Raw genomic sequence first — 25,082 nt, forward strand, 5'->3', positions numbered from 1 at the left:
CTGACTATTTGCTTTTTATGCACAAGTTCAGCATCGATGTTAATATTGTAAATTAATTCGATAATGTTTTGTCTTATGTTTGAATGTAAAATTGTATCTGTTTTGTATAGAAAGAAAAAAGCAATAGCATATTATTAAACTAAATTGAATTGTTTCTCCGAATAATAAATTTAAAGTGATTTAATGTTGAGCACCGCTTACAATAATTAGGTTGCTTTCTTCTTTTGCTACTATTTCTGAAATTGGAAATCACTTTTATTCAACTTTTTCTGATACGCAAGTGGAACTAAGTTTTCGGAATCCTAAGTTTGATATCTATTATATGTGCTTACATAAATGTTTTTTCTTTCAAGCTGTAACAAAATTGATATAAAATTATTTTTAATCATTGAACTTTGTATGTAATATCTTGACTTTCTATCAAGTCAAAGGGAATGTCTTTTGGAGAGGAAAATCAAAGATTTTCTTTACAACCAAATCTGCATTTTCTGGTGAGCAATATGGTCTTTTATTAGTTTTCTAAAGCTGTCAAATTAAAAATTACACACACAATAAAGAATATATTGATTCCTAACGAACTTGTAAATAAAACATATATCGTTTGCTAAAACCATACTTTGCATGCTAACGTTTCATAAAAATGAAGCAATATCTTAAAAGGAGCATCTCACGACATTACATAGTAATTTAAGCTTTGATGTAAGAGAATTTTACACTTAAAATCATTGAATTTTAGTGTTTGCTTTACTGATTGTTGAATTAATGTGTCTAAAAGAGTTGGTTTATGCTGAAATTACATAATTAGCCTTCGATAGCGCATAAGGTGTTTGTACATTGAAACAGCGCTTAATTAAAACCAGCAACATTTTATCGACATACAAAAAATGCAAACACGTCTAAGCAAACGATATTGTTTTCCCCAATTTTTTGTTACACTTGTAAGAACAACAAAAAAGCTGAACCAAAAAAAAAGCTAGACCAAATCAAAATGAAAGTTTATTTATGCAGTATTAGTTAATCATCAGTTTTGCGATTGATTTAAAAAATGATGCTGTCAAAATTAAAACCAGGGCAATGAATTATTTGTAGTTTCATAATAAGTTATCATCAAAGTTACATTTTACCTGCTTTCTAAATTGTATTCAAATTGTTACTTGTCCAATGTTTTTATTTCATAAATATATATTTCAGCACACAGCCCGTAAGCCTAGAAAACATTGTAAAATGTGTTTTGCCCAAAACTCAGTCATTCTATGAGTGTAATCAAACCGTTCCTTTGTATGTCCTCTTAACAGATATAGACATCATGTCTGGTTGGACAAAACAGTCAAGCTATCATAATTGCGTGATCGCAATGGTGTTTTAAGACATGTCCTTTCTTAACTTACGATATTGTTGTTGGGATTCAGATATTCAGATATTGTACTCATTCTTGACATACTTGCTATGGGACCAAGGCACATGTGTAGATATAAAATACTGATTCTCTTTAAATGGAGAGTGATAAAACGTTTGTATTAACATTATACTTAAAATATTCACAATACAAATATTACATATAAAGTTATTCCTGTTACTGACAAATGACGGCAATAACCGCCATGTTTCTTTTGAATTATTTTTTAATTGTTGCTTAACGGAAGAAGTTTTGTACCGGATGCGGTGTCGTCTTGTAAAGTCAAGTACAAGGGCATGTTTTTGATGATCGTTCATAAAGAAAATATTTTGAAAGATCTGAAAACAACCAAACATATCATTTCAGTTTTACTCGAAAATAACCCTTTACGCATTTATAATAAAAGTACAAAACAGTACTTACAAAATACATACATGCATATACAGACCTGAAAAGCAAGATATATTAAGAAAAAGTTTTAATTTACGCAAGCCAGATGATCTTTATTTAAAGCAAGAGGTACATTTATCAACATACATACATTGCTTTTACAAAATGTGATAAATATTTGTATCTTAATGTTTTTAACAATAACAATAATAAAGGGGAAAACACAGTAATTCCCACATCGCATTCTTTTATACAAATTCACAGGACAGTTTTTGAAAATAAAGCTTTATCCACTATACCGCTTGTTTTGTCAAACAAAAAATATATACATGTACTCCCTAAAATATACATGCGATTTAAATTATCTTTATAAAAAATGTATAAGAAATGAAGAAAAATGTGCCTAGTTTATTATTTTTTACCAGAGGAACTTCACATTATTATTCCACAATTAGGGAAATAAGTGAGTAGATAACTACTTTATGTTCTAAATATCTATGATCAAGAATTTACATATGACATAAATTATAGGTACATAAACGGTTCACATAAAAGATGAAACCAATGTTTATTTCAATTCATTCAAAGTTGTAATGATGAAAAAATCTGCGCTAGCTCTTGTTTTTATAAAAGATGAAAGAAAAATAAATTTTCCCCCATTCTTTTTTACACAATTTCACTCGCGATCATTTTTCCTGTATCTAAACTTAAGCTCTTAATTTACAATTGCGGTTAATTTTTATTTTACAGATTCCAAAATTAATGACAAAAGTGAAGAAATCTCATTACGTAGTGTTTAAAACTGTCTTGATGACAAATGTATTTCTTGGATTCATCATTGGTTTGTAATTGCTTCTAATGATACTTTAAATTAAAGATCATCTTCGATAAGTCAGGTGGGAAAAAATAGAAAAACTTATTACCTGCTTAAATAGTTATTTGCTGCTATACCTTATTCCAATGTGCTTTTTTCAAACAATTTTTTGCCACAATAAGTATCATTATGGCTTCTTATCTGTCAAATAGCTGTGATTCCTCTCAGAACAGAATATGTAATCTTAAAAAAATTACCCCATTACCTACAATCAATCATTAAGACCAGTTTTGCTTTTGTTCTTTAGTGCAAATGTTTTGGATTGCGCATAAAAACCAACATTTTATCATTAAGCTACTACGTTTAATTAAAGGAAAAATTCTCAAAGCTAATTGAGTTAAATTATCATGGAGTGATACCTGATGCTCGAAAACATACAATTTCGATTAGTTTTACTACTGAATCCTGTCACAAAAACCCTTGCGTCTGGAATTCTCACAATACAAGAGTTTACTTTAGCATATTTGTCAAGTGCTCTACAGTTACTTTATTTCATTGCGTTTTTCCAAAACATTTATAAAGTGATGTCAGCTGGAATATTACTATGTATAACAATTGGTGTTGTCAGATTTCATCTGTATGCAATAAAAACACTTTGTCTGTAGTATCTGCACTGATCTGTGAAAGAGACAAAACAAAGTATGCATTGCTTGAAAAATATATGAGTTTGACATCTTCTTACATGTTTTCACCCGAATGTGTGAAGGAAATGTAAAACGTAATATCTTTAGAAACATCAAGTTTTGACGAAAAAAAAGTTTTTTCACGACGTTATGGCATAAGATGTTGCGATAAAACCAGGCAACTCAAGATTAATAAATATCCCATAAATATGTATGATGCCTTAATACATTAGTTGTGATAAGCATGTACTATATTTTAAATCAAATTGTAAACAATTGTAAACACATATATTGCCCCTTTTCAAGAAGAAAAAATATTCATTTATGAGGCATAATGTGTCTTTATTGAATGTATATCAATATTTTCCTCTCTGAAATGTTTCCTCACATTTTAATTTGAGTTAGAATTATATATATGACATTTATTATCCCCATAGATTTCAATGACAATTGATGATCTATGTTAAGAAACTTTCTCAATTCATAAACTTTAGACATCTTGTAGAAATGATAACAAAACACCTTTCTATTGATAAATAACATAAATGTTTCACATAATATTCATAATTCTAGGTAGGTATTTTTGTTATTTGCGTTTTCTTTCACCACAGTAAGAGATATAAAATTTTCATTTTTAAAATACTAGCTTTTATTTTCTATATATTAAGTAAGACATTTTAAATTGCGCACATAAATTTCATGCCGATGAAAACGTTAACCAAAACGTTGGTAAATTGATAAATTCTATTCACATATTGTTACTGACTTTTCCATCATAGCATCGAGCATAAGTTGATTCCTACAGATGTAAGTTATCTTTTTTTTATATTCATTTAGTCATGGTGTCAGCGGCTTCAATCAATTGAAATATTACAAAAGATTATTAACTCATCGAGTGAATTTAAATAATTACAGAAAAGGAAAAATTGTTTGTCTGTTATAAGGTTATAAAAAGATAAGCAAATCTTTATTCAACAATTTTCTATTTGTTTTCTTTCATTTTTGAATGCCAACAAATCTTATCAGGCAGCAAACAAATGTATTTCACTTACACTTGATATGTGCGCTGTCATTGACCTTTCAACATCTACGTCATCATCTAGTGGCGTGTGAACGACTCTTTTATTTGCAACTTTTCTTAACGTCACTATCGTGCATACAATCATACTGGCACCAATCAAGCCAACGCCAACTGGTACCAATATACTTATCATATAACGTTGACTCTGAAAGCATTTAGTATAAGTGTGTATCTTAATGTATATTTTGATTTATTTGATTCAAACTAACCTACATATTGTGCATGTTATTACTACATTGATTCTTCATGTATACTGTTCATCCAAATTTCATATACGTTGTACTTCGGGCTAGGTGCCTTATTATGCAATAAAATGTGGCTGTTGTTTTGTGTTGTTTGCATTTGGACGTTTAATATGTGCTAGTGTCACTCGACGAATTAAAAACAATATGTAAATGCATGTTGTCTAAAACTGGGTTTATCTCAAATCAATCTGTACTATTATTATAGAAATTATATAAATTCTTAATAAGCCTTCATGAATATTTTTGTGTAGTGATCGGGAACAGTATGAACCCTAACCAGCCTTCATGAATATTTCTATGTACTTATCCAAAACAGTATGAACCAAGTTTCAAACAATATTGATTACGGGCGATATAAACTGCACCATTCAGAATTTTATATTTCTAAATATCTTAATGGTTTTTGATAGAATGTTATAATTTTATAAGATTTTCTTAAAACATCATAAGATGGCTAATCAAATACATTTTTAATGTTGTAGAAATTGTGATTTGATTAGATGAACTAATTTAGCTGAATTGAGCTATAAAATTCAGCATTATATTGGCAAAACTACTTCCATAATTGAAATTTCATCCATAAATTATACAATTATCACAATGTAAACACGTTATTCATAAATAACATTATATCATAAATATTTCATTTAATAATTTATATGTTTCATTCAAATGTGGCATTGCACGCAGAATAACAATTTAATACATTCTGTCAAGTTTCGGCATCATTTTGTCTAACGTTATGATGTAAAAGAATCGAGGAATCGCGTTTTGCATTAACATAAGTATCAATTTAATATTAATTATTTTTATTTTAAATCAAACCTACCTGTAACATCTGTGAGTCGAACGGTTTATCTTCCATAGGTACTAAAATGAAATGAAAACAACTGTTTTATTATATCTAATAACAATAACATAATGATTATAGAATTCCGAGATTAGCCAAAATCATCTTTCCTGTTTCAGCCCATACGATCTCAACTGTAAAGCCAAACAATATAATAGAATTCTATTTACAACTTATTTAACTTTATTCGTCTAATAAGGACCGCTCTGCAAATTAATTGGATTCATCTGATGTCTGCCAAATACTAACACGTTTGATAATAAGTGACATAGAAATTGTAACATCTAAAAAATGCATAATTTAGCTGTTTGAACTGTTAAGAGACTTATCTGTAGATATCTATTTGTAATTCATAGCATATTTGTTTGTATTTTGATAACAAATCATATCGCAATGCATAAATTAAGAGGAAAAAGTTGGTACGTTTCCGTTAAAGTGTAATAAACTTGTACGTAACTAAACTTAGTTACATATTTTGTTAAAGCACATTTTATTTTGTCTTATATTTCATGTAATTCATAAGCGTAAAACAGTAAAAACTAAACATTTATTTACAAATCCCTTCAAGGTTTTACCATATTTATTTAACAACAACGTAATTGTATTGTCTTAGAGCTAATTTCGCCTGTCATATATTTAGTGTCAAATTCTAATATTGCAAATACTAATCTGAATGCCCTTTGTAAATCTTGTGTTCTAAATCTTAAAACACTGTGTAATATTTACATGAAATATCCATTACCTAGTTGTAGATGGTGCTGCAACATTACTTTCGTCTTTTCCAACATAAAACTTTTAAGTTCGTCATTTTTTCTATTATGTGGCATTTTGTCTCGTACTTGTTTTGACAAATCTTCTAGAAGGATCGTATCTGTAACTGTTTTTATATCATCAGGCTCGATACCGTTATCATTGTAATTTGTTGTATTTATCTCTTCAAATTTAGTACTGATGTTTCCAATATGATTTGATTCATTAATAAAGCAGCCATTCACTTTTGCAGAGTTGTTTTCTAAGCTTATAAATAAGCTATTCCTCACATCCGCAACACGAGTTGTCAAATTGTATATCTCTATTGTGTTGTTATCTTTAATTTCCAGACTATTATCTTCCGGTGTTGTACTTGTTTTAACAGTTTTATTTGACGACACCTCTGTAGCGTTTGTGTTGTGATCTATGTCGTTATCTTTTATGTTAAACCCTGTTTTATTTTTTGATGAACCAACATATGAGGCACATATTGTGGTAACTATTATCAATATCATTGCTTCGTTACACATTTTCGTATATTTATTTGAACTTTAGATTATAAAATAATTTCGTGCTTAGATTATTTCTTTGTTGTTTGTTGTCAAGACGAAGATATTCCTGAAAGTGTATTATAAAAAACTTATCAATTTATCTACTTTGAATCCAGTAGTGTGTTTTTCTATAATAAATCATATAAAGTATGATGAATTCCTTGGTGAATAGTTGCTATAAATGGAATAACGCCTGTAGAAATGGAATATGACAGTGACAATCACTTATGATAATTATTATCTTATTACATGATGAGCTTTAATAGTCAATGGACACGAATTAGCATAATTAATCTCAAAATTTGCCGACGTATCAAATATAAAATTTCAAAAGGATGCGTTGGACAAATCGATACAAATCTACTATATTTTTCCAAATAACAACAGAACAATAAATGTGCAGAATACAAAGTATAAAATGAATTTCTTGTACATCATTTCTGAATGTAATTAATGATTTAGATACATGTAAATAGCAAAATGTCACAGCCAACTTTCCTCATACTTTTCTTAAACTTCGTATATTTAAACGATTTAAATACCCGTCCCATCCAGAAAAAGATATACGGGAACTGCTAACAAATTGAATTAAATGACCTTTGTATTTATCAAATTGAAGTTGCAGATCGAACTTGTTATTTTTCAATACCTCAACGAAAATAACTATACATTAATAATGATCAAATATGAAATATACCTTTCATTTAAATACAAGAAATAGCTACAAAAATGCACATACTTGCCTTTTTATCTTATAAACGGATTTCTCAATTCCCTACACATATTTTTCAATAATTCCTCTGTTTTCTATCAAATAGTCCTTACATCCTGAAAATTGTCGTCTGCTACCGATAGCAGTTCTCTTATCAATGACTTTGTTAGTATAAACACTCTTCTAAACGTATTGAATAATGCGCCTTTGTACTGTATGTCCTTTATTTCACCTCTTCAGCAAGACACAAACCGGTAAATAAAATGAATGTATTCTTCTTTAAAATGAACTACTTTTAGCAAAATCTTTGTTATGGCAGACATCATTCAGCGAAATAGAAAACGCTCATATTATATTATGAAGTTTATTCTTTAAGCAGAATGCCTCTAGATACATGATAATTTTCTGAATAAAGAAAGTAATTTATACATTGCAAACGACACTAACAAAGAGTTAAAAAATATCTATTTGGAAAATCAAACTTATTTTCTGTTTCGAAATATAACTGTTATAAAACAAAATATTTTATTGAATTCTTGTAAAAAAAATTGACAAGAAAATGTCGACACCTTTACTTTGTTATATAAATAAATTTATGTAATTATTAAATGTATTATGTGTCTGGCAGTAAATACTGATATCCATTTCATTTTAAAATATGTTTAGATAACACATAATATAGATTTTTCAAAGTAAGATAAAGGACTTATTTTGACTTATTTAGGGCGCACCGACGCAATTAAAGTGATATGGCGCCTTAACAGGAAAACTTATTTTGGCTAATCTCGGGTGTTACAAACTTAAAGTAACACCAAGTGTCAAAACCACCTAACCAACTGGAGCTAAGAGATGTTTAGACTCAATGAATTTGAACCCTTTTATTTGTCGCCTCTTACGACCACGCAGAGATAAATGCAGTCTGCTATTCTGATGCTTCAACCCTCAAAGGCAACCCCTATGCCACCAAGGGGTATAAAGAATGTACAAGTATTTATAATTAAGACATTTTCTATATAAATTACTGCTTAAATATGCAAAACAGTGATTTTTTTACAGCAGCTTTATAAATAAGATATACATGCCTTGGTATTTAATTACCTAACAGGACATTACTGTCTTTGTTTAAAGGATTTATTTACATTGAATAATAGACCCCCGCTGCTACTTATTTGTCTAAAATAAGAGCAATTTACAGCTTTATGGCAACAATATACAAGTTTTATAGCAATGTTGTCGTAATACAGAAACCCAAGCCTCGTTTTGCGAGAAAACGCAATTATACTGATTGGAGTATAGTTTGCTTTTGAGTTCGATGTTTGTATTAATTGTATTAAACGAACTTAATGATTCTGTTGTTAGTTTTTGTAAGAGGATAATCTAACAAGCGTTGTAGTTTCGTTGTTGACCTGAAAAAGAAATATAGTTAAAATGTTGAATATGAATGTTAATACTATTACTAGCCGATGAGATGAAACGTCTTCTTTAATTAAATATGTTTTCAATGAAGTTAAAAATTTAACATCTAAAAGCTGAAATATTTAGGTAAAACAGTGGCCAGGTGGTTAAGAAATCAATCTATCACCCAGGGAGTGTGGATTCGTGCAATATGGAGGACATGACCATGTTTCTACATATTCCAACAGTAAAACAAATTAGTTTCAATGAAGCACATTCGAAAGAAATTTAACTGAGCAACATTTTTTTCTTCAAACTTGAGTTATAATGTTTAAAGAAACTTGCTTCAGACGTACGGAACTTCAAATTATTGATAGAATTGTTACATACATTGTAATTAATCAACTCTGACAGTTTTATAAACATTTTGGAATAGGATGGATTGATGGACTGAAACAGCTTTACCTTTTTGCTTAAAATAGAGAACTCAATGAAACTCATATACTGTTTATAAATGATAAACTTAATACTGACACAGCTTCAAAAGGTTCTCTGTTTTCACGCCGATCTTAACACATTTCTAGTTATATCTAGAAAATTAGTTCACCTTACCGGCTAACCTGGATAACTTTCAAGTAAAAATTACTCTGACAACTTATTCCACATGATTACTTAAGCAACAAATAGAGACCAATGATCATTATTTTCCATGTCCGAGAATGAAAATATGGCATTTGTTTCTTGAGAATAGACTCATAATTGATCAAATAAGCTTAACACGTTCTTCACAATTGAGCATAGATTTAAACGTGATATATACTTATTGGTCGATTGTTTAGAAAATAAATTTTCTAATTGTTTATCTAAATTTATGTAAGTTAACATAATAATGTTGCAATTTTAAGTCTCATTTGTATATGTTCATTTTTTTTATTCTATTTTTTCCTGTTGTTGTTGTTGACTTCATTTGAAGAAATACTTTGCTCAAATATGATATCAGTTAATATTGATCATTGATATTGATTAAGTCTTTTTGTAAATACAAAAAAAAACATGTTTTGACTTCACACAAAGTAGATATGTCATGTTTAAAACTTTACACACTGTTGATGGTCACAACATGAATATATAGTGTCATTAAAAAAAACTGACAGTTCTTTTTTGAAAAGACCACCTTTACATGTCCTGTAAAATGCAACATGGCTTCCAATACATAGTTTATACATTTTTTGTTCAAATTAGACATATTCAGTAAGAATTTATAGATTTAAATAAGTTTCTTTGCTTAAAATATTTTACTCCCACGACTTTAGAATATTTATACCAAATTGTTGCTTTATGGCAATTTCTTTGCATAATGAAATAAAAAGGAGGGTTATTGATTTGGCGGCCACTTATATTTGAGATTCTTTGTTATTTTTAAGAACTCACGTTACAAGAATATTTTAAAAACCATAATGCTTCTTTAAAATACCACCCCTTAACACAATATGATTTATCTACACTTTCATATTGGCGAAGAAAGCTGCAATTCTAGGTATATTTTAAAGCAATGCGTTCCATCCACTTGATAGGAATCGTATAATTCTACACTTAAAATATTGCCGCCGCATAAGACAGAAACGACAAACCTTGATGTAGGTTTGATCGCGTTTGACCTACTATTCAATCCGGTTTACCCAATAGGTTAAACTTCGTTTAATTTTGTCTTCTTTCGCGAAAGACTTTAAGGGTCACCGTTCTCACAGCTTGAAAAGATCTGCGGGTGCTCATGGCGGCAAAAAGTGTAGTTTTGCCATACGAGTAAAACCTGGTTGGAGGATGTAACAATTGGAAGCTGAATTGATCAAGTGTGCAGGCGCTTACTTTGAAAAGAAATAGGAAAATTAGCGTTATCCCGCAATGTATTAAAATGACTGACTTATGGTGGTATTGTAAACGTCATTTTGTGGAGAGCGACAACGCTCTTATAATAAAACTGTTGTTGCTGTTGTTTATTATTATTATTATTTTATTATTATTATTAAAAATAAATACACCAGAACATCAGGGCATCAGGGCATGTATTATCACTAACTCTAACTTTTGAGAATGAAACAATTTTAAGGTTTCCATTCTTATACCGAACTGCTGGTTTATATGACAACCAATTCGCATAATGCAAAATGGATTAAGTATATCTGTATTGCTAGGCCTTTATATTTTAGTTCGAATGTAAAGGTACTCTATATGGATTAACTATACATGCATATCATTTCTAACTGCATTGATTTTGCAAATTAACAAAAACCAGTCATAAGTGAAAACGTAAATACATTAAAAAAAAGTTACTTATTAAAAGCATTTGCTATAGTAGAAGTGGTCTTTTAATGCTATGTAGGGAAAACTTTAGAAACATTATGAGCATGCACCATCCATAAAATGTTACCCTGTTGTGTATAAAGACAACGAGCCATTACAAGCACTTTAATTAATCAAAGATTTTTGGCGTTAAATTATCAGTCGAATGTCTTGAAAACTTTATTTGTCAAGAAATTGCTAATGCGGTTGTCACAGTTACTAAAGATAATGTACACGCAATGAAACATTCAATCAAAACATACTGCTGTCTTACTAGGGACCGGTATACTAAGTAATAAAACAGAAAGATCAATTCAGTTTTTCATTGGATTCATTGCTAAAAAATAAACTTTAGGGTTATGAAACTGTAATTATCTGGGATCACGTGTTACTAAATTATATTTTAGTGATTAAAAAAAACATAAATTCTGTTTGTATATGTTTATTTGTCTAAGTGAGCTTTTACAATCCATGGATCTCTAGTCAATTCTTCGACAGCATTTACTAGTATTTGTTTTATGGTAGCTTGACAATTCACTGGAAAATTTAAGATAAACAAGTGAAAAGTGAAAAATCTGTTGCCTCTAAATTTCAGATAAACAAGTGTGAAAATCTTTTACTTTTACTTTGGGCAACCCTTTCCAGTGTATGTTTGTCATGACTGATTCATGGAAATAATTAAACGACAAATTTTCATTTCTATAGAAGTATCTTCCTTACGTACTTAATATTATTGCATATATAGCTACGCCTTATTCGAAGCCCTACCACCCATTTACAAGTACTGTTAGAGCCATGCTATTGGATTTTATGGATAAGACGTGGGTAGTTTAATGATTATCTTGCATTTATTTGAACACATGTGATAAAAAGCTAATTGAATATTGCTAGGAAACATAAAATCTCTTAAATTACAAACGTGAAACATTGATTTTTTGGGGCCGTTTTATCACTCAATGAATTTGACAAAGATAGTTTTTAACGCTGCTTTTCCGTCAACTATTTGTGAGAGACTGTATTAGATGTTGACTGTATGTTCAATTGGTGCAAAAGAAACTGAAAAAAAAAACTAAAAAAATTCAAAACAGATTGGTGACATTTTTAAAATTTAAGATGTAGCTGGCTTTATATTGAAATATATATTATCGAAATTACGAGTAGAACCACTCAGACAATAGATATATTTTTATCATTATAACTCATAAACATGTAAATAAGGAGTCCTACAATGACGCTGTCTAGACATCTTTTATGATGATCTTTTGTTATCTTGTGAAAAGAAATCACATACAAACAGAATTACCTTTTTAAGCTCAAAGACTGTTTATATTTTGTATTAAGATAATGGCAGGTTTATTTATGAAATGTTAATAGCTTACATTTCGGTGATTTAATTCGCAGAAGTGTGAACTTATTTTGACCGTTACACTGGAAAAAATCGCTTTAGCAATTTTAATTTAAGTTTTTATGAATCATTTTATTGAGAGTTTTACTGAACAATCATTTTTTTTGATAAAATTTAAAATTGTGGCCTGATCATTTACATATATTTGTTCTTATTGAAACCATTCCATTGTCATGGTTTGTCATTATTCAAGTTATGATGATGTGAAAAATGTAAAAATCAAAACAATATTTTAATTTCTTTGTCATTTTCATTTTCATGAAATTTATTTCACATTCATGATAAAATCTTTTCAACGTCGTATGTTTCTAACTGACTCTTGATCGTTATCAAAACAATATTAAATAATTTTGATTTTGCATTTCTGAAAAACAAATTACATGTATTCATTTCTGCGGCTTAATGTACCTTAAACCATGAATATTAGTATATAATTGAATCTCTTGCAATTTGCGTTTTTGCAGTTTAAGACTCTAAATTACCAATAACAAAATAATCATGAAGCTAATATATCTCTTGTACTTCTTCGAGGACGACAAAAGTTTCATTTGTATGGTTTAATTCGCAGCTTAGATGCATACTTAAAGTTAAAGTTGTTTATAACATAATTATTGTCTTTATAAATAGATTACTGCAATTTATCATCATCTGAAACAAAATCTTAACTTTATAAAGCAGATAAATGACATTGCGTAATGGCTTCGTGTCAGAATACGTCTGTGAATTGATGGCAACACGCTTGATAAGTTGAAAGATAAATTTATTCTAATAAGAAAATACAGTAAATTAAATTCAAACCTGCTATAGATCATTCAGAAAATTGTCTTGATTCAAATATGTCGTATCCAAAATTATTGCCTTTGCTTTTCTCCAACGAAATGAACTTCAAAATTCAACCCAGTATTCCTCTTTGGTCAGTATGCTCAAGAGAACTACAAATTTAATTTAATGTAATTTAAGATGAATTGGCAAGGTTTACGTTTACTGAAAGTGGTTTTATGCGTATTTACGCGTAGATTTTAAGTTCGCATTGTGTGTAGCACACAATTTGCCCACACTGGAAAATATGCTTGCAATAATTATGTTGTTTAATGAAGCATTGCATATATTTGAAATATTTATTTTTTTGAGAATGACTTCGTAAGATTGTGGAAAACTGTATCTTTATCATATATTTGTTCTTTTGAAACGACATTTAAATTGTCAATGTTAGACATGCATTTATTTCATAATGATTATGAATGATGCTGAAAACAATGAAAATAAAAATAAAATGCTCATATCTGAAATGATTCTTTTGTTTTATTTTCATCTCTCAATAAGGAATTTGTTTTAATTTAATGAAATGAAAATGCATTTAAATATTGTCTTTATGGACTGAATAAATAAAAGCAATGATAAATAATATATAAAGTAATTGTTACCATTAGTTAAGACTTTTTATCTTACTGATGAGCATTTGTACTATTAGAAGCCATTAAAAGTTCGAAATAATCATTTTTACTTTTGTGTCAATCTCTCACACTACAATATCAACTTTGATTGATTGTATTACTTAGTTTCTTCGAAACAAAGACATAATATTCTTTTTTATATTCAACTTCTAAGTTTTGATATTGACTAAATATGTCTGACAAGCTTCCCTCAAGATTATCTTTAACTGTTATGATGTATGGCACAGAAACAATTTTAAAAGCCCGAAATCTTTAATTTCACTCTTTTTCTTTTAAATTTTTCTTGTTTTCTAGTCGTATATAAAACAAAGACAATCATGTTTAATTTTGTTTTGAAACAAATGAATGAACCATAAATTATATATTTCTTCGAATCTATTTTATGATGGATAGGATGTTTATTTTTATGAGCAAAATAAATCTACAGAATCTGATTGTAAACAAAGCATAAGGTTTTTATTTCATTTGTGTACCCTTATCAGAAATAAAATCAAACTTTTCAGCGCTGCAAAAACAGATATTACCATGTTCGACTAGGATCCCTACCTTGGGTAATACATCAAAGTACACAACAAATATTTTACCTCAACAAAATATGTTCACTACACTACACTTTATAAACGAATAATATAATTATATTAATTGTATTCTGAATAAGAAACGAAGGGGTGATATCATGCATATAATGCGATTATTGAAATATTTTTATTAATGAATCTCTGTGGAATAATATTTGCATCAAAAAGAGTACAGAGAGTAGATTATGCAAAACCAACCTGAATTTAGGAGGTTGCATGAACCTGTTTGACAGACAATGTCTGAAATCTTAAAGTTAATCTAAATAAACTAATTCATTATTACATAATCACAACTTTCGATATTCAAGAAACCATTCTGAAAACAGAGAGACAATTAGTGTTTTATAGTCACTAGAGAGGGGATAAGGATCATTTAGTAGCAATGTAAGCAAAGGAAATGTATGACATTTGCAGACACATTGTTACTGAGTTTATTGTAATGCGAATCATCACAGGCCCCGTAGCACCGTCTAAAGCGGTATTCAGTCATCATCACAAAACCAAAACAATTTTTAAACAATTATTACGACAAAATATCTATTCTATTTTTGAAAATAACAGGAATGACAATCCATCGTTTTTCAACATCAGAAATAAAGGAATAAATATTTACATTCTAGCGATACGTATAACATGTTTTAGAAGTATCTTTTTCAAATAAAGTAATTTCTATACAGCAACTCAGTAGTTGTGTGTTTTCCCTTGCGCAAAACAATTTCCATGTTATAAAGTTGATTTGTGAAGTTACGATACCTGTTAATTGAGACAAATTTGGTCCCAAACAATTCTGTCTCTGCAAAATTTAAACAGACATAAATTTATAATGAGTTTTAATCTAATCTTTCTAGAGTGTAATGAATTTTACCTTCAAAAATTTCTTACTGAATAATTATGAGGAAAAAATAAGTGTTCGGCTATTAAAGTTGTTCTTGAAAGCATTTAAGCGAATAGTGAATGTATTTTAGTTAATTTTATTTGAACGATGTGTTAAATTTAAAGTGATACTCAGGCAAATTAATGTCAAAAATATTTTAATGATCTTATTAACTCTATTCACGCTAAAATGACATTTTTTTTAAATCCAAGCATGAATTTCTGTAATAAATTCTATATATTTAGGGTTTAAAGCGTAAATATATCTATATTTGTCGAACGAAATTTATAAGCCGACAGAATCACCGAGTAGTTTAAAAAGAAGTTTTGTGACTTGAACAAACCCTGGAAGTTAAAATAACATATATTTAGGATATTGTATGATTTAAACGTGTCTAAGAATTTCATTTGACATGTTTTTTACGTTTCCAAATTCACTGTGACAACTATTATGAAATATTAACGCTCTAACCTGACCCACGTGGGACAGGTTAGAAAACCATCATTCAATACTTTATAATTAGAAAAGATTTGTTCCTGTTACTGCTTAGTATATTCATTTTGAGGACATTTACAGAAAAATTCAAAACGAAGAAATGAAAATTTTGCCTGTGTCTTCCTTTTATTTCATAATAAAGCAAACTTGCTGCTCTTAAACTTTCGAAAATTTCACATTGAAATAAAAATGTTAATCAGAAATGTTAATCATTTAGCTATTTCTCTCTTTCTTACTGCTTTTTAAAATTCAAGTTTCGTCAGTTTTTAATTTCTTTTGTAAGCAAATCGTTGTCTACTACTGACACAATGTGGGAAGGGCCTAATGCTGTTATCACTTGGGGTCCGACTTTTTGCTTTTTGTGGTCCATGGAAATACTGTAATTTTTCTTATAATGTTTTGTCTTATGTTTGTATCTGAGATTATAGAAAGAAAGAAAAACAATAAAATAGTATTAAACTTAATTGAATTATTGAATAATTATTATAAAGTGATTTAATGTTGAGCACCGCTACAATAATTAGTCTACTTTCTTCTTTTGCTGCTATTTCTGAAATTGGAAATCACTTTTTATTCAACTTTTTCTGATGCGCAAGTGGAACTAAGTTTGCGGAATCCTAAGTTTGATATCTAATATATTTGCTTACATAAATGTTTTTTTTTTCAATAAGGTTCATGCAGCTCTAACAAAATTTATATATAAATATGATTATCTAATCATTAAACTTGGTATGCAATATCTTAACTTTCTATCAAGTTAAAGGGAATTTATTCAATCAGCCACATCACGTAATAACAATAGGTAAAAATAAGTGTGCCTTTTGGAGAGTAAAAAGATTTTCTTCAGAACCAAATATGCATTTTCTGGTGACCAATATGATCTTTTTCTAGTTTTCAAAAGCTGTCAATTCACAAACAATATATTCACTCCTAACGAACTTGTAAATGAAACGAATATGGTTTACTAAAACCATACATTGCATGCCAGCGTTTTATAAATATGGAACAGTATCTTAAAATGAGCATCTCGTGACATTTAAAAGTAATTTAAGCTTTGATGTAAGAGAATTGTACACTTATAATCATTAGTTTTACTTTACTGCTTGTTATAGAAGGGTTAGTTTATATTTCAATAACCTAATTAGCCTTCAATGGCCTTAGGTTTTTGTTTCATGAAACAGTTGTTAAATCAAACCCTATCGACATACAAATCGATACAAATATTCAAACAATATTGACGTCAAAGCAAACGATGTATCAGTCGGAAATTCTTTTCCCCAAGTTTTGTTAAACCTGTTAGATTAACCAAAAGAACTAAACAAAATCAAAACTAAAGATTATTAATGAAGCATTAGTTTAATATCTGCTTTGCGATTTAATTAAAATGGTGCTTTTAAAATTGAAATCAGAATTGTTATAAAAGTGAAAAATTTGTAGTTTCTTAAAGTTACATTAAATAAATTTCATAAAAACAGAAATAGCGACATTTCATTAATAAATTGGGTTTCATATCGACTCCAGATCTTATTTTGGTGTCCAGACAACCAACATGAGTTTTATAAGCATTAAAAATGGACAACCTCATTGTGGCGAAATCGGAAGTACAATATCTGTTTGCATGAGAAACTCCGCCTTCTGATCATCCGTACATCAATATTAAATCAATAAACATGACTATAAGTAGCAGTCCTAATTTAACGGTATATTTCCGCATTGTAACGGATGTTTTCATACAAATTTAATCTTTTTTATGAGATGATTACTTTTTACTGAACCTCAGGCCTAGTGCACCGTGAAGTTAAACGGTTAAAATGTGTTTGCACAAGAAATTCTCATATTTGTTGTGTCCCGGATAGCAGTTATAACACTGTGACGTAGCGCATACACGAGCTGATTATAATCTTCATTCGTATACGAACTTTAGTGTTACCGTGGGGTTTCCCGTTTAAAATTCTTATTTATGAACAATATTTGATGAGATTTACAACAATACTGTTAAAAAGGTTAATGAATCTGTAGAATGATTGTTTTTTTATGCCGACGGCAAAATATATTTTACATATTTATTTAGTGTAGCTTTAAGTAAACATTAAACTTTTAAGTAACAATTTATTCACTTTCTTTATTGTATTCAAATCGTTACTTTCCCTATGTCTTTATTGCATAAATATATTTCCTAATGTTAACGTTTTCTTCTTTCACCCAAAGGACATTTATTCTATGTGTGGAATCAAACCTTCCTTTGTATGTCATCCTTCCAGTTATATCCATCATGTCTGTTTGGACGAAAAAGACGTGGGCGTAATGTCCCTTCTTAACTTCGCGTTGTTTTTGTTTTTTTAATTTGGTATTGTTCCCATTCTTGACATACTTGCTTATGGGGACAAGGCACATGTGTAGATATGAAATTACGCTTCTGTTTTACATGGAAAGTAATTAAACGTTTGTATAAGCACAAATATTTATTTTAAATATTCACAATTACAAAGTTATTCCTGTTTCTAAAAATAAATGTTATAACAACCATGCTTCTCTTGAATTATGTTCAGTTGTTGCTAAACTGAAGAGCCTTGTTATCGCGTAATGTGCCTTGCTATATGAAAGCGGAAAGTCAGGTACAATGACATGTTCTGACGTGGTTTTTAAAATAAACAAACATATAATTTTAGTTTTACTCGAAAATAACTCATTAAGCATTTACGATAAAACTACAAATCTTATGTAAGTCCATACATGTATATACAGAAATTAAAATCAAGATATCTTCAAAACAAAGTCGTATCTTAGCGAAGCCAGATGCTCTTTATTTTAAGCAAGAGGTACAATTATTAAAATACATACATTGTTGTTACAAAAATGTGAATTATCTTTGATATTTAAATGTATTCAACCATGACAATATTAAGAAGAAGAAGAAAAAGACATGAACTCCCGCATTGAATATTTTCCAGTTCTCTTATTATACAAATTCTCCAAAGAATATCTACTTCAAATGAACTTTATTCAAAACAATATTGTTTGTTTTGTCATGGTAAAAATGTATATTCCATAAAGTATCCTTGTGATCTAAATGATCTTTATAAAAAGGCTGTATGTGACATGAATAATATGTGCCTAGTTTATCATTTTGTACCAGAAGGAACTTCACATTATTATTCCTTAATAACCATTAGGGAAATAAGTGAGTAGATAACTAGTTTATGTTCTAAATATCTATGATCAAGAATTTACATATGACATAAATTATAAGTATATAAACGTTAAATCGAATACAGATTCATATTGTTAATTGATTTCTAATAATTCTAAATTTTTTACATTGTAAGAGAAATGCAACCGAATTCAGGTTAAATAATGTTATAAAGATAAATAAAATTATTATGAAATATTTAAAAACTGTTATTGAATATTCCAGAAAAAAAGTAAATAATGGTTGCATATAAACGTTGAAAACAATATTTCTTTTATTCTAAATGCATTCACGTTGTACTGATGAAAGACATGCAGCACTAGCTCTTTTCAAAATAAGATCAAAATAAGAAGTTTTTATCCCCATTCGTTTTTACACAAATTCTCTCGCAATCACGTTTCCTGTGTCTAAACTTAAAAAATTCTTCCAAGCTGCATATTTATAATGGCTGTATTTTTCATCTTACAAAATTCCAAATGTCAATACTAAAAGAATCTCATAACCTAGAATTTAAAAATGTTTTTATGACAAATTTTATTCCTTTGAGGTTATTTTATAGATCTCTATAACACACAGAGATTCATCATTTTAGGTTTGTAATTGCTTCTAATGATACTTGATATTAAAGATCATCCTACATCGATTAGTCATGCGGAAAAAAACGAGGAAAACTTGTTTCCTGCTTTATTAGTTATTTGCTAATTCTAATGTGATTTTTCACTAACAATTTTTATGCCACAATAAGTTTTATAATGGATTCATATATGGCAATTAGCTGTGATTTCTCTTAGAAGATGTAATCTTAAAAAAAAACATTACCTAAACTCATTAAGGAAAGTTTTTCTTTTAATTTTGTTCTTTCGTGCAAATGTTTTGGATTGCGCCTAAAAACCAACATTTTATCATTAAGCTACTATATTTTATTCAAGAAAAAAGTCTCAAAGTTAATTGAGTTTAATTATCAAAGAGTGATACCTGATGCTAGAAAACATGCAATTTCGATTTGTTTATAACTGAATCCTGTCATGCATCTGGAATTCTCACAATACAAGTGTTTCAGTTAAGCATATGTTACTTCAAGTTTCCATTATTTTACAAAACGTTTAAAGATTGATATCAGATAATATCAGATGGAATGTTAGTATAATTGGCGTTGTCAAATTTCATCTGTATGCAATAAAAACACTTTATCCATGGTATCTGCACTGATCTGGAAAAGAGACAAAACAAACTATGTTAAGGACTTTTTGCATTGCTTGAAAAATATATGAGTATGACAATGTTCTTACATGTTTTCACTCGGAAGTGTAAAGGAAATGTGAAACGGAATATCTTTAGAAACATCAAGCTTTGACCAAAAGAAGTATATTTACGACGTTATGGCATAAGATGTTGCGATAAAACTAGGCAACTCAAGGTAAATGAATATCCCCTAAATATGTATTATGCGCTAACATTCTATCATTTTCATTTAATATCAAAATGGATTTGTTTTGATGTCCAGTTTTCGGAGAAAGTACCAATTGCTAATATAGCTGAACCATCTGTTGTTCGTTTGCTGTTTGGAAATTAAAGCAGTTAGGTGAACAAATATTTTGTATGGTAATCAAAATACTACCATGTTCAAAATAGCTGCTACCTTTAATTCACATTTAGTGCTAAGTATCTAATATGTCTTACATCCATTAGTAAGCCATTATAAAAATAGTTTGCCTATTCTCAAGAAGCAATATTTATTTCTGATGCATCATTTGCCTTTATTAAATGTATTATAATACTTTCCTTTCTGAAATGTTTCCTCATATTTTAATTTGGGTTAGCATTATATTACTGACTTTCATTATCCTCATAGATTTCAATGACAATAACATTGATGATCTATGTAAAGAAACTTTCTCAATGAATAAACTTTAGACATCTAGTGGAAATGATAACAAAACACTTTTCTGTTGATAAATATCATAAATGTTTCACATAATGTTCATAATTCAAGGTGGGTATTTTTAAAAGTTGTGTTTTCTTCCACCACAATAAGAGATATAATATTTCCATTTTCTAAAATACTAGATTTTATTATTTGTATAAGAAAAACTCTTTAAATTGCGCATATGAATTTCATTCTGATGAAGGCGTTAGCCAAAACGTTGGTAAATTAAATAATTTTTTATTCACATATTGTTGATAACATTTACATATTTGCCGAGCATATGATGATTCCTACAAATGTTACTCATCAATTTTATATTTAGTCCTTTAGTCATCATTATGTATTTGGCTTCAACCAAATGAAATGTGACAAAAAATCACAAAGCTCCCTTCTGTTATTAATTTGAATAATTACAGAAAATTAACATTTCTTTTGTATGTTATATAATCAGTTCAATAAAAACAAACGCTTTTCTTAAGCTTTCGACGTTAAGTCTTCTTCAGAAAAAATTGACGTTTTTTTATTTATTTTTTTTTTGTATGTTATAAAACAAATAAGCAAAGCTTTATTCAGTAAATTTACATTAATCTATTGCAACAAATTTCATCAGGTAGCAAAATAAATGTATTTAACTTACACATGATATGTGTGCTGTAAATGACCTTTCAACCTCAACGTCATCATCAAGTGGCGTGTGAACGACTCTTTTATTTGCAACTTTTCTTAACGTTACTATCGTGCATACAATCATACTGGCACCAATCAAGCCAACACCAACAGGTACTAATATACTTATCATATAACGTTGACTCTGAAAGCATTTTGTTATAAGTGGTTTTTTTTTAAATAACAATGTTAAATAAAATTCATTTAATTAAAACATATGGTGTATAAAAATATTACATTGAATCTTCATAAATATATATAATGCTTATCCAAAAGTATACGCGTCTTTCATCGTTAAATATTTTCCTAATTAAAACACATTGATACATGTATATCTCTGTCCATAATCAAACTTATAAGAGACATATATCTAAAAACAAAATGCTATAAAACATGTATAATGTATCATTGATTTAATAAGAATAACGACGCTACGGTTTACTAAAGTTGATGCCATTGTGAAAGTACTTTGGGTAGGAAGACTTATAATGCAATAAAACGGCGTTGTTATTGTTTGCATTTGGACGTTTGATGTGTGCCATTGTCACACGAATTTTAAATTTTTGTGTAAAAGCATAATGTCTGAAACTGGGACAATCTCAAATCAAACTGTGTTATTGTTATATGTATCATTAAATTCTTAATACGCCTTCATGGATATTTATGTGCAGTGATCGGGAACAGTATGAACACTAACCAGCCTTCATGAATATTTATATGTACTTATCCAAACCAGTATGAACCAAGTTTCAAACAACATTTATTACAGGCGATGTAAACTGCATCATTCAGAATTTTATATTATAAAATGTTATCATGTTTATAATATTCTTAAAACAACATAATATGGTTAATCAAATACATTTTTAATGTTATTGTATAAATTGTGATTTGATTAGATGAACTAATTTAGCTGAATTCGAGATATTAATTTCAGCATTATATTGACAGAATTACTTCCCTTTGTTTATTTCCCGTACATTTTACAATTATCCCAATGTAAGCACGTGGTTATTCGTAAATAACATTATATCGCAAATATTTCATTCTATAATTTATATGTTTCATTCAAATGTGGCTTTGCACGCAGAAAAAACAATTTAATGCATGCTTTAAAGTTCCGGCATCATTTTGTTTACGTTATGATGTAAAAGATTCGAAGAATCGCGTTTTGTATTAACATTGATATACATTTAATATTAGTTGTTTTTATTTTAATTTAAACCTACCTGTAACATCTGTGAGTCAAATGGTTTATCTTCCATAGGTACTAAAATGAAATGAAAATAATTATTTTATTATATCTAATAACAATAACATAATGATTATAAAATTCCGAGGAGGTTAGCCAAAATCATCTTTCCTGTTTCGGTGCCATATGATCGCAACTGTGTAGGTTCGCCGTAAAGCCAAACAAAACAATAAAATTCTATTTACAACTTCTTTAACTTTATTCGTCTAATAAGGACCGCTCTGCAAATTAATTGGATTTATCTAATTTCTGTCATATACTTAATTAGTTTGATAATAAGTCACACAGAAATTGTAACAATTAATAGATATGCACAATACTTCTTAATTATCAGTTTTAAAGCCATCTTCAATGATCTATTTATAATTAATAGCATATTTGATTTTGATAACAAATCATACAGTAATGCATAAATTAAAAGGAAAAGGTGGGAACGTTTCCGTTTAAGTGGAATGAACTTGTCCGTAGTAATGATAACTAAACTTAGTTACATATTTTGTTAAAGAACATTTAGGTCTGTCTAATACTTTATGTAATTCATAAGCGTAAAACAGTAACTAAACATTTCAATTTTCTTTACAAATCCCTTACAAGGTTTTACCATATCCATATGACAACAGCGTTATTGTATTGTTTTATAGCTAATTTCGCCAGTCATATATTGAGTGTCAAACTATAATATTGCAAATACTAATCTGAATGCCTTTTGTAAATCTTGTGTTCTAAATCGAAATATTATATTTACATGAAATACTCGTTACCTAATTGTAGATGGTGCTGCAGCATTATTTTCGTCTTTTCCAACATTAAACCCCTAAGTTCGTCATTTTTTCTATCATGTGGCACTTTGTCTCCTTCTTGTCTTGACGAATCTTTTAGAAGGATCGTACTTGTAACTGTTGTTATATCAACATGCTTGATATCGTTATCATTGTAATTTCTTGTATTTATCTCTTCAACTTTAGTATTGATGCTTTGGTTTGATATCTTTCCAATTTGATTTGATTCATTAGTAAAGCTGTCATTCACTATTGCAAAGTTGTTTCTTAAGCTTTTAAAATAACTATTTCTCACATCCTCAACACGAGTTGTCAAATTGTACATCCCAATTGTATTGTTATCTTTGATTTCCAGAGCATCATATTCTGGTGTTGTACTTATTGTAACATTTTTATTTGGCGACACCTCTGTAGCTTTTGTGTTGTTATCTATGTCGTTATCTTTTATGTTAAACGCTGTTTCATTTTTTGATGAACCAACATATGAGGCACATATTGTGATAACTATTATCAATATCATTGCTTCTGGACACATTTTCAATTATTTATTTGAACTTTAGATTATAAAAGTTCGTGCTGAGATTATTTCTTTGTTGTTTGTTGTCACGATGAAGATATTCCTGAAAGTTTATGATAAAAAGGTTATCAATTAATTTATTTTGAAGCTAGTAGTGTGTGTTCATATAATAAATCATACAAAGTATGATAAATTCCTTTGTGAATAGGTAATTACGCCTGTAGAAATGGAAAATGACAGTGACAATCAATTATGATAATTATTATCTTATAACATGATGTGCTTTAATAGTCAATGAACACGAATTTACATAATTAAACTCAAATACTGCCGATGTATCAAATATAAAATTTCAAAAAGATGCGTTGGACAAATCGATACAAATATACTCTATGTTTTCCGAATAACAATGGAACAATAAATGTGCAGAATACAAAGTATAAAATTAATTTCTTGTACATAACATCATTTCTGAATTTAATGAATGATTTGGATACATGTCAACAGCACCAACTTTCCCAATACTTTCATTAAATTTCGTGAATTTAAACGATTATTTTTATTCCCGCTTAGGGTAAAGAATAGATAAACGGGATCTGCCATCAAATTGAATTTATGACTTTTGTTCTTACCAAATAGAAGTTGCAGATCAAACTTGTTACTTTTTCAATACCTCAACTTAAACAATTAATAATTAGTTATTGATTTATAAACATTTCATTCTAATTAAGAATTAGC

General features: G+C 28.8%; 2 protein-coding genes across 2 annotated transcripts; both read right to left on the bottom strand.

The window, feature by feature from the left end:
• Positions 1-1,775: 1,775 nt before the first annotated feature.
• On the bottom strand, positions 1,776-6,821 carry LOC132742192 (uncharacterized). The gene is made up of 4 exons (XM_060730516.1): positions 6,202-6,821; positions 5,439-5,479; positions 4,336-4,509; positions 1,776-3,278 (listed from the first exon to the last, which is right to left on the bottom strand). The coding sequence occupies exons 1-4, from the start codon at positions 6,737-6,739 to the stop codon at positions 3,225-3,227; spliced, it is 807 nt and encodes a 268-aa protein (XP_060586499.1). The 5' UTR covers positions 6,740-6,821; the 3' UTR covers positions 1,776-3,224.
• Positions 6,822-18,609: 11,788 nt separating this feature from the next.
• LOC132742193 (uncharacterized) lies at positions 18,610-24,444 on the bottom strand. The gene is made up of 4 exons (XM_060730517.1): positions 23,810-24,444; positions 23,026-23,066; positions 21,768-21,941; positions 18,610-20,413 (listed from the first exon to the last, which is right to left on the bottom strand). Exons 1-4 carry the CDS (start codon positions 24,360-24,362, stop codon positions 20,360-20,362), a joined length of 822 nt encoding a protein of 273 aa, XP_060586500.1. The 5' UTR covers positions 24,363-24,444; the 3' UTR covers positions 18,610-20,359.
• Positions 24,445-25,082: the final 638 nt, after the last annotated feature.

Source organism: Ruditapes philippinarum, unplaced genomic scaffold (genome assembly GCF_026571515.1).
Source record: "Ruditapes philippinarum isolate M1 unplaced genomic scaffold, ASM2657151v2 ctg236_1_1_1_1, whole genome shotgun sequence".
In the NCBI taxonomy this organism is placed as follows: domain Eukaryota; kingdom Metazoa; phylum Mollusca; class Bivalvia; order Venerida; family Veneridae; genus Ruditapes; species Ruditapes philippinarum.

What these genes read in the sequence shown, in the direction of transcription:
- LOC132742192 (XM_060730516.1), bottom strand. Translation starts at nt 6,739, where the DNA reads ATGTGTAACGAAGCAATGATATTGATAATAGTTACCACAATATGTGCC. An exon ending in GCAGCACCATCTACAACTAG is followed by an intron (nt 5,480 to 6,201) that starts GTAATGGATATT and finishes ATTTCATTTTAG; the next exon opens with TACCTATGGAAGATAAACCG. An exon ending in TCGACTCACAGATGTTACAG is followed by an intron (nt 4,510 to 5,438) that starts GTAGGTTTGATT and finishes AAATGCTTTCAG; the next exon opens with AGTCAACGTTATATGATAAG.
- LOC132742193 (XM_060730517.1), bottom strand. Translation starts at nt 24,362, where the DNA reads ATGTGTCCAGAAGCAATGATATTGATAATAGTTATCACAATATGTGCC. An exon ending in GCAGCACCATCTACAATTAG is followed by an intron (nt 23,067 to 23,809) that starts GTAACGAGTATT and finishes ATTTCATTTTAG; the next exon opens with TACCTATGGAAGATAAACCA. An exon ending in TTGACTCACAGATGTTACAG is followed by an intron (nt 21,942 to 23,025) that starts GTAGGTTTAAAT and finishes AAATGCTTTCAG; the next exon opens with AGTCAACGTTATATGATAAG.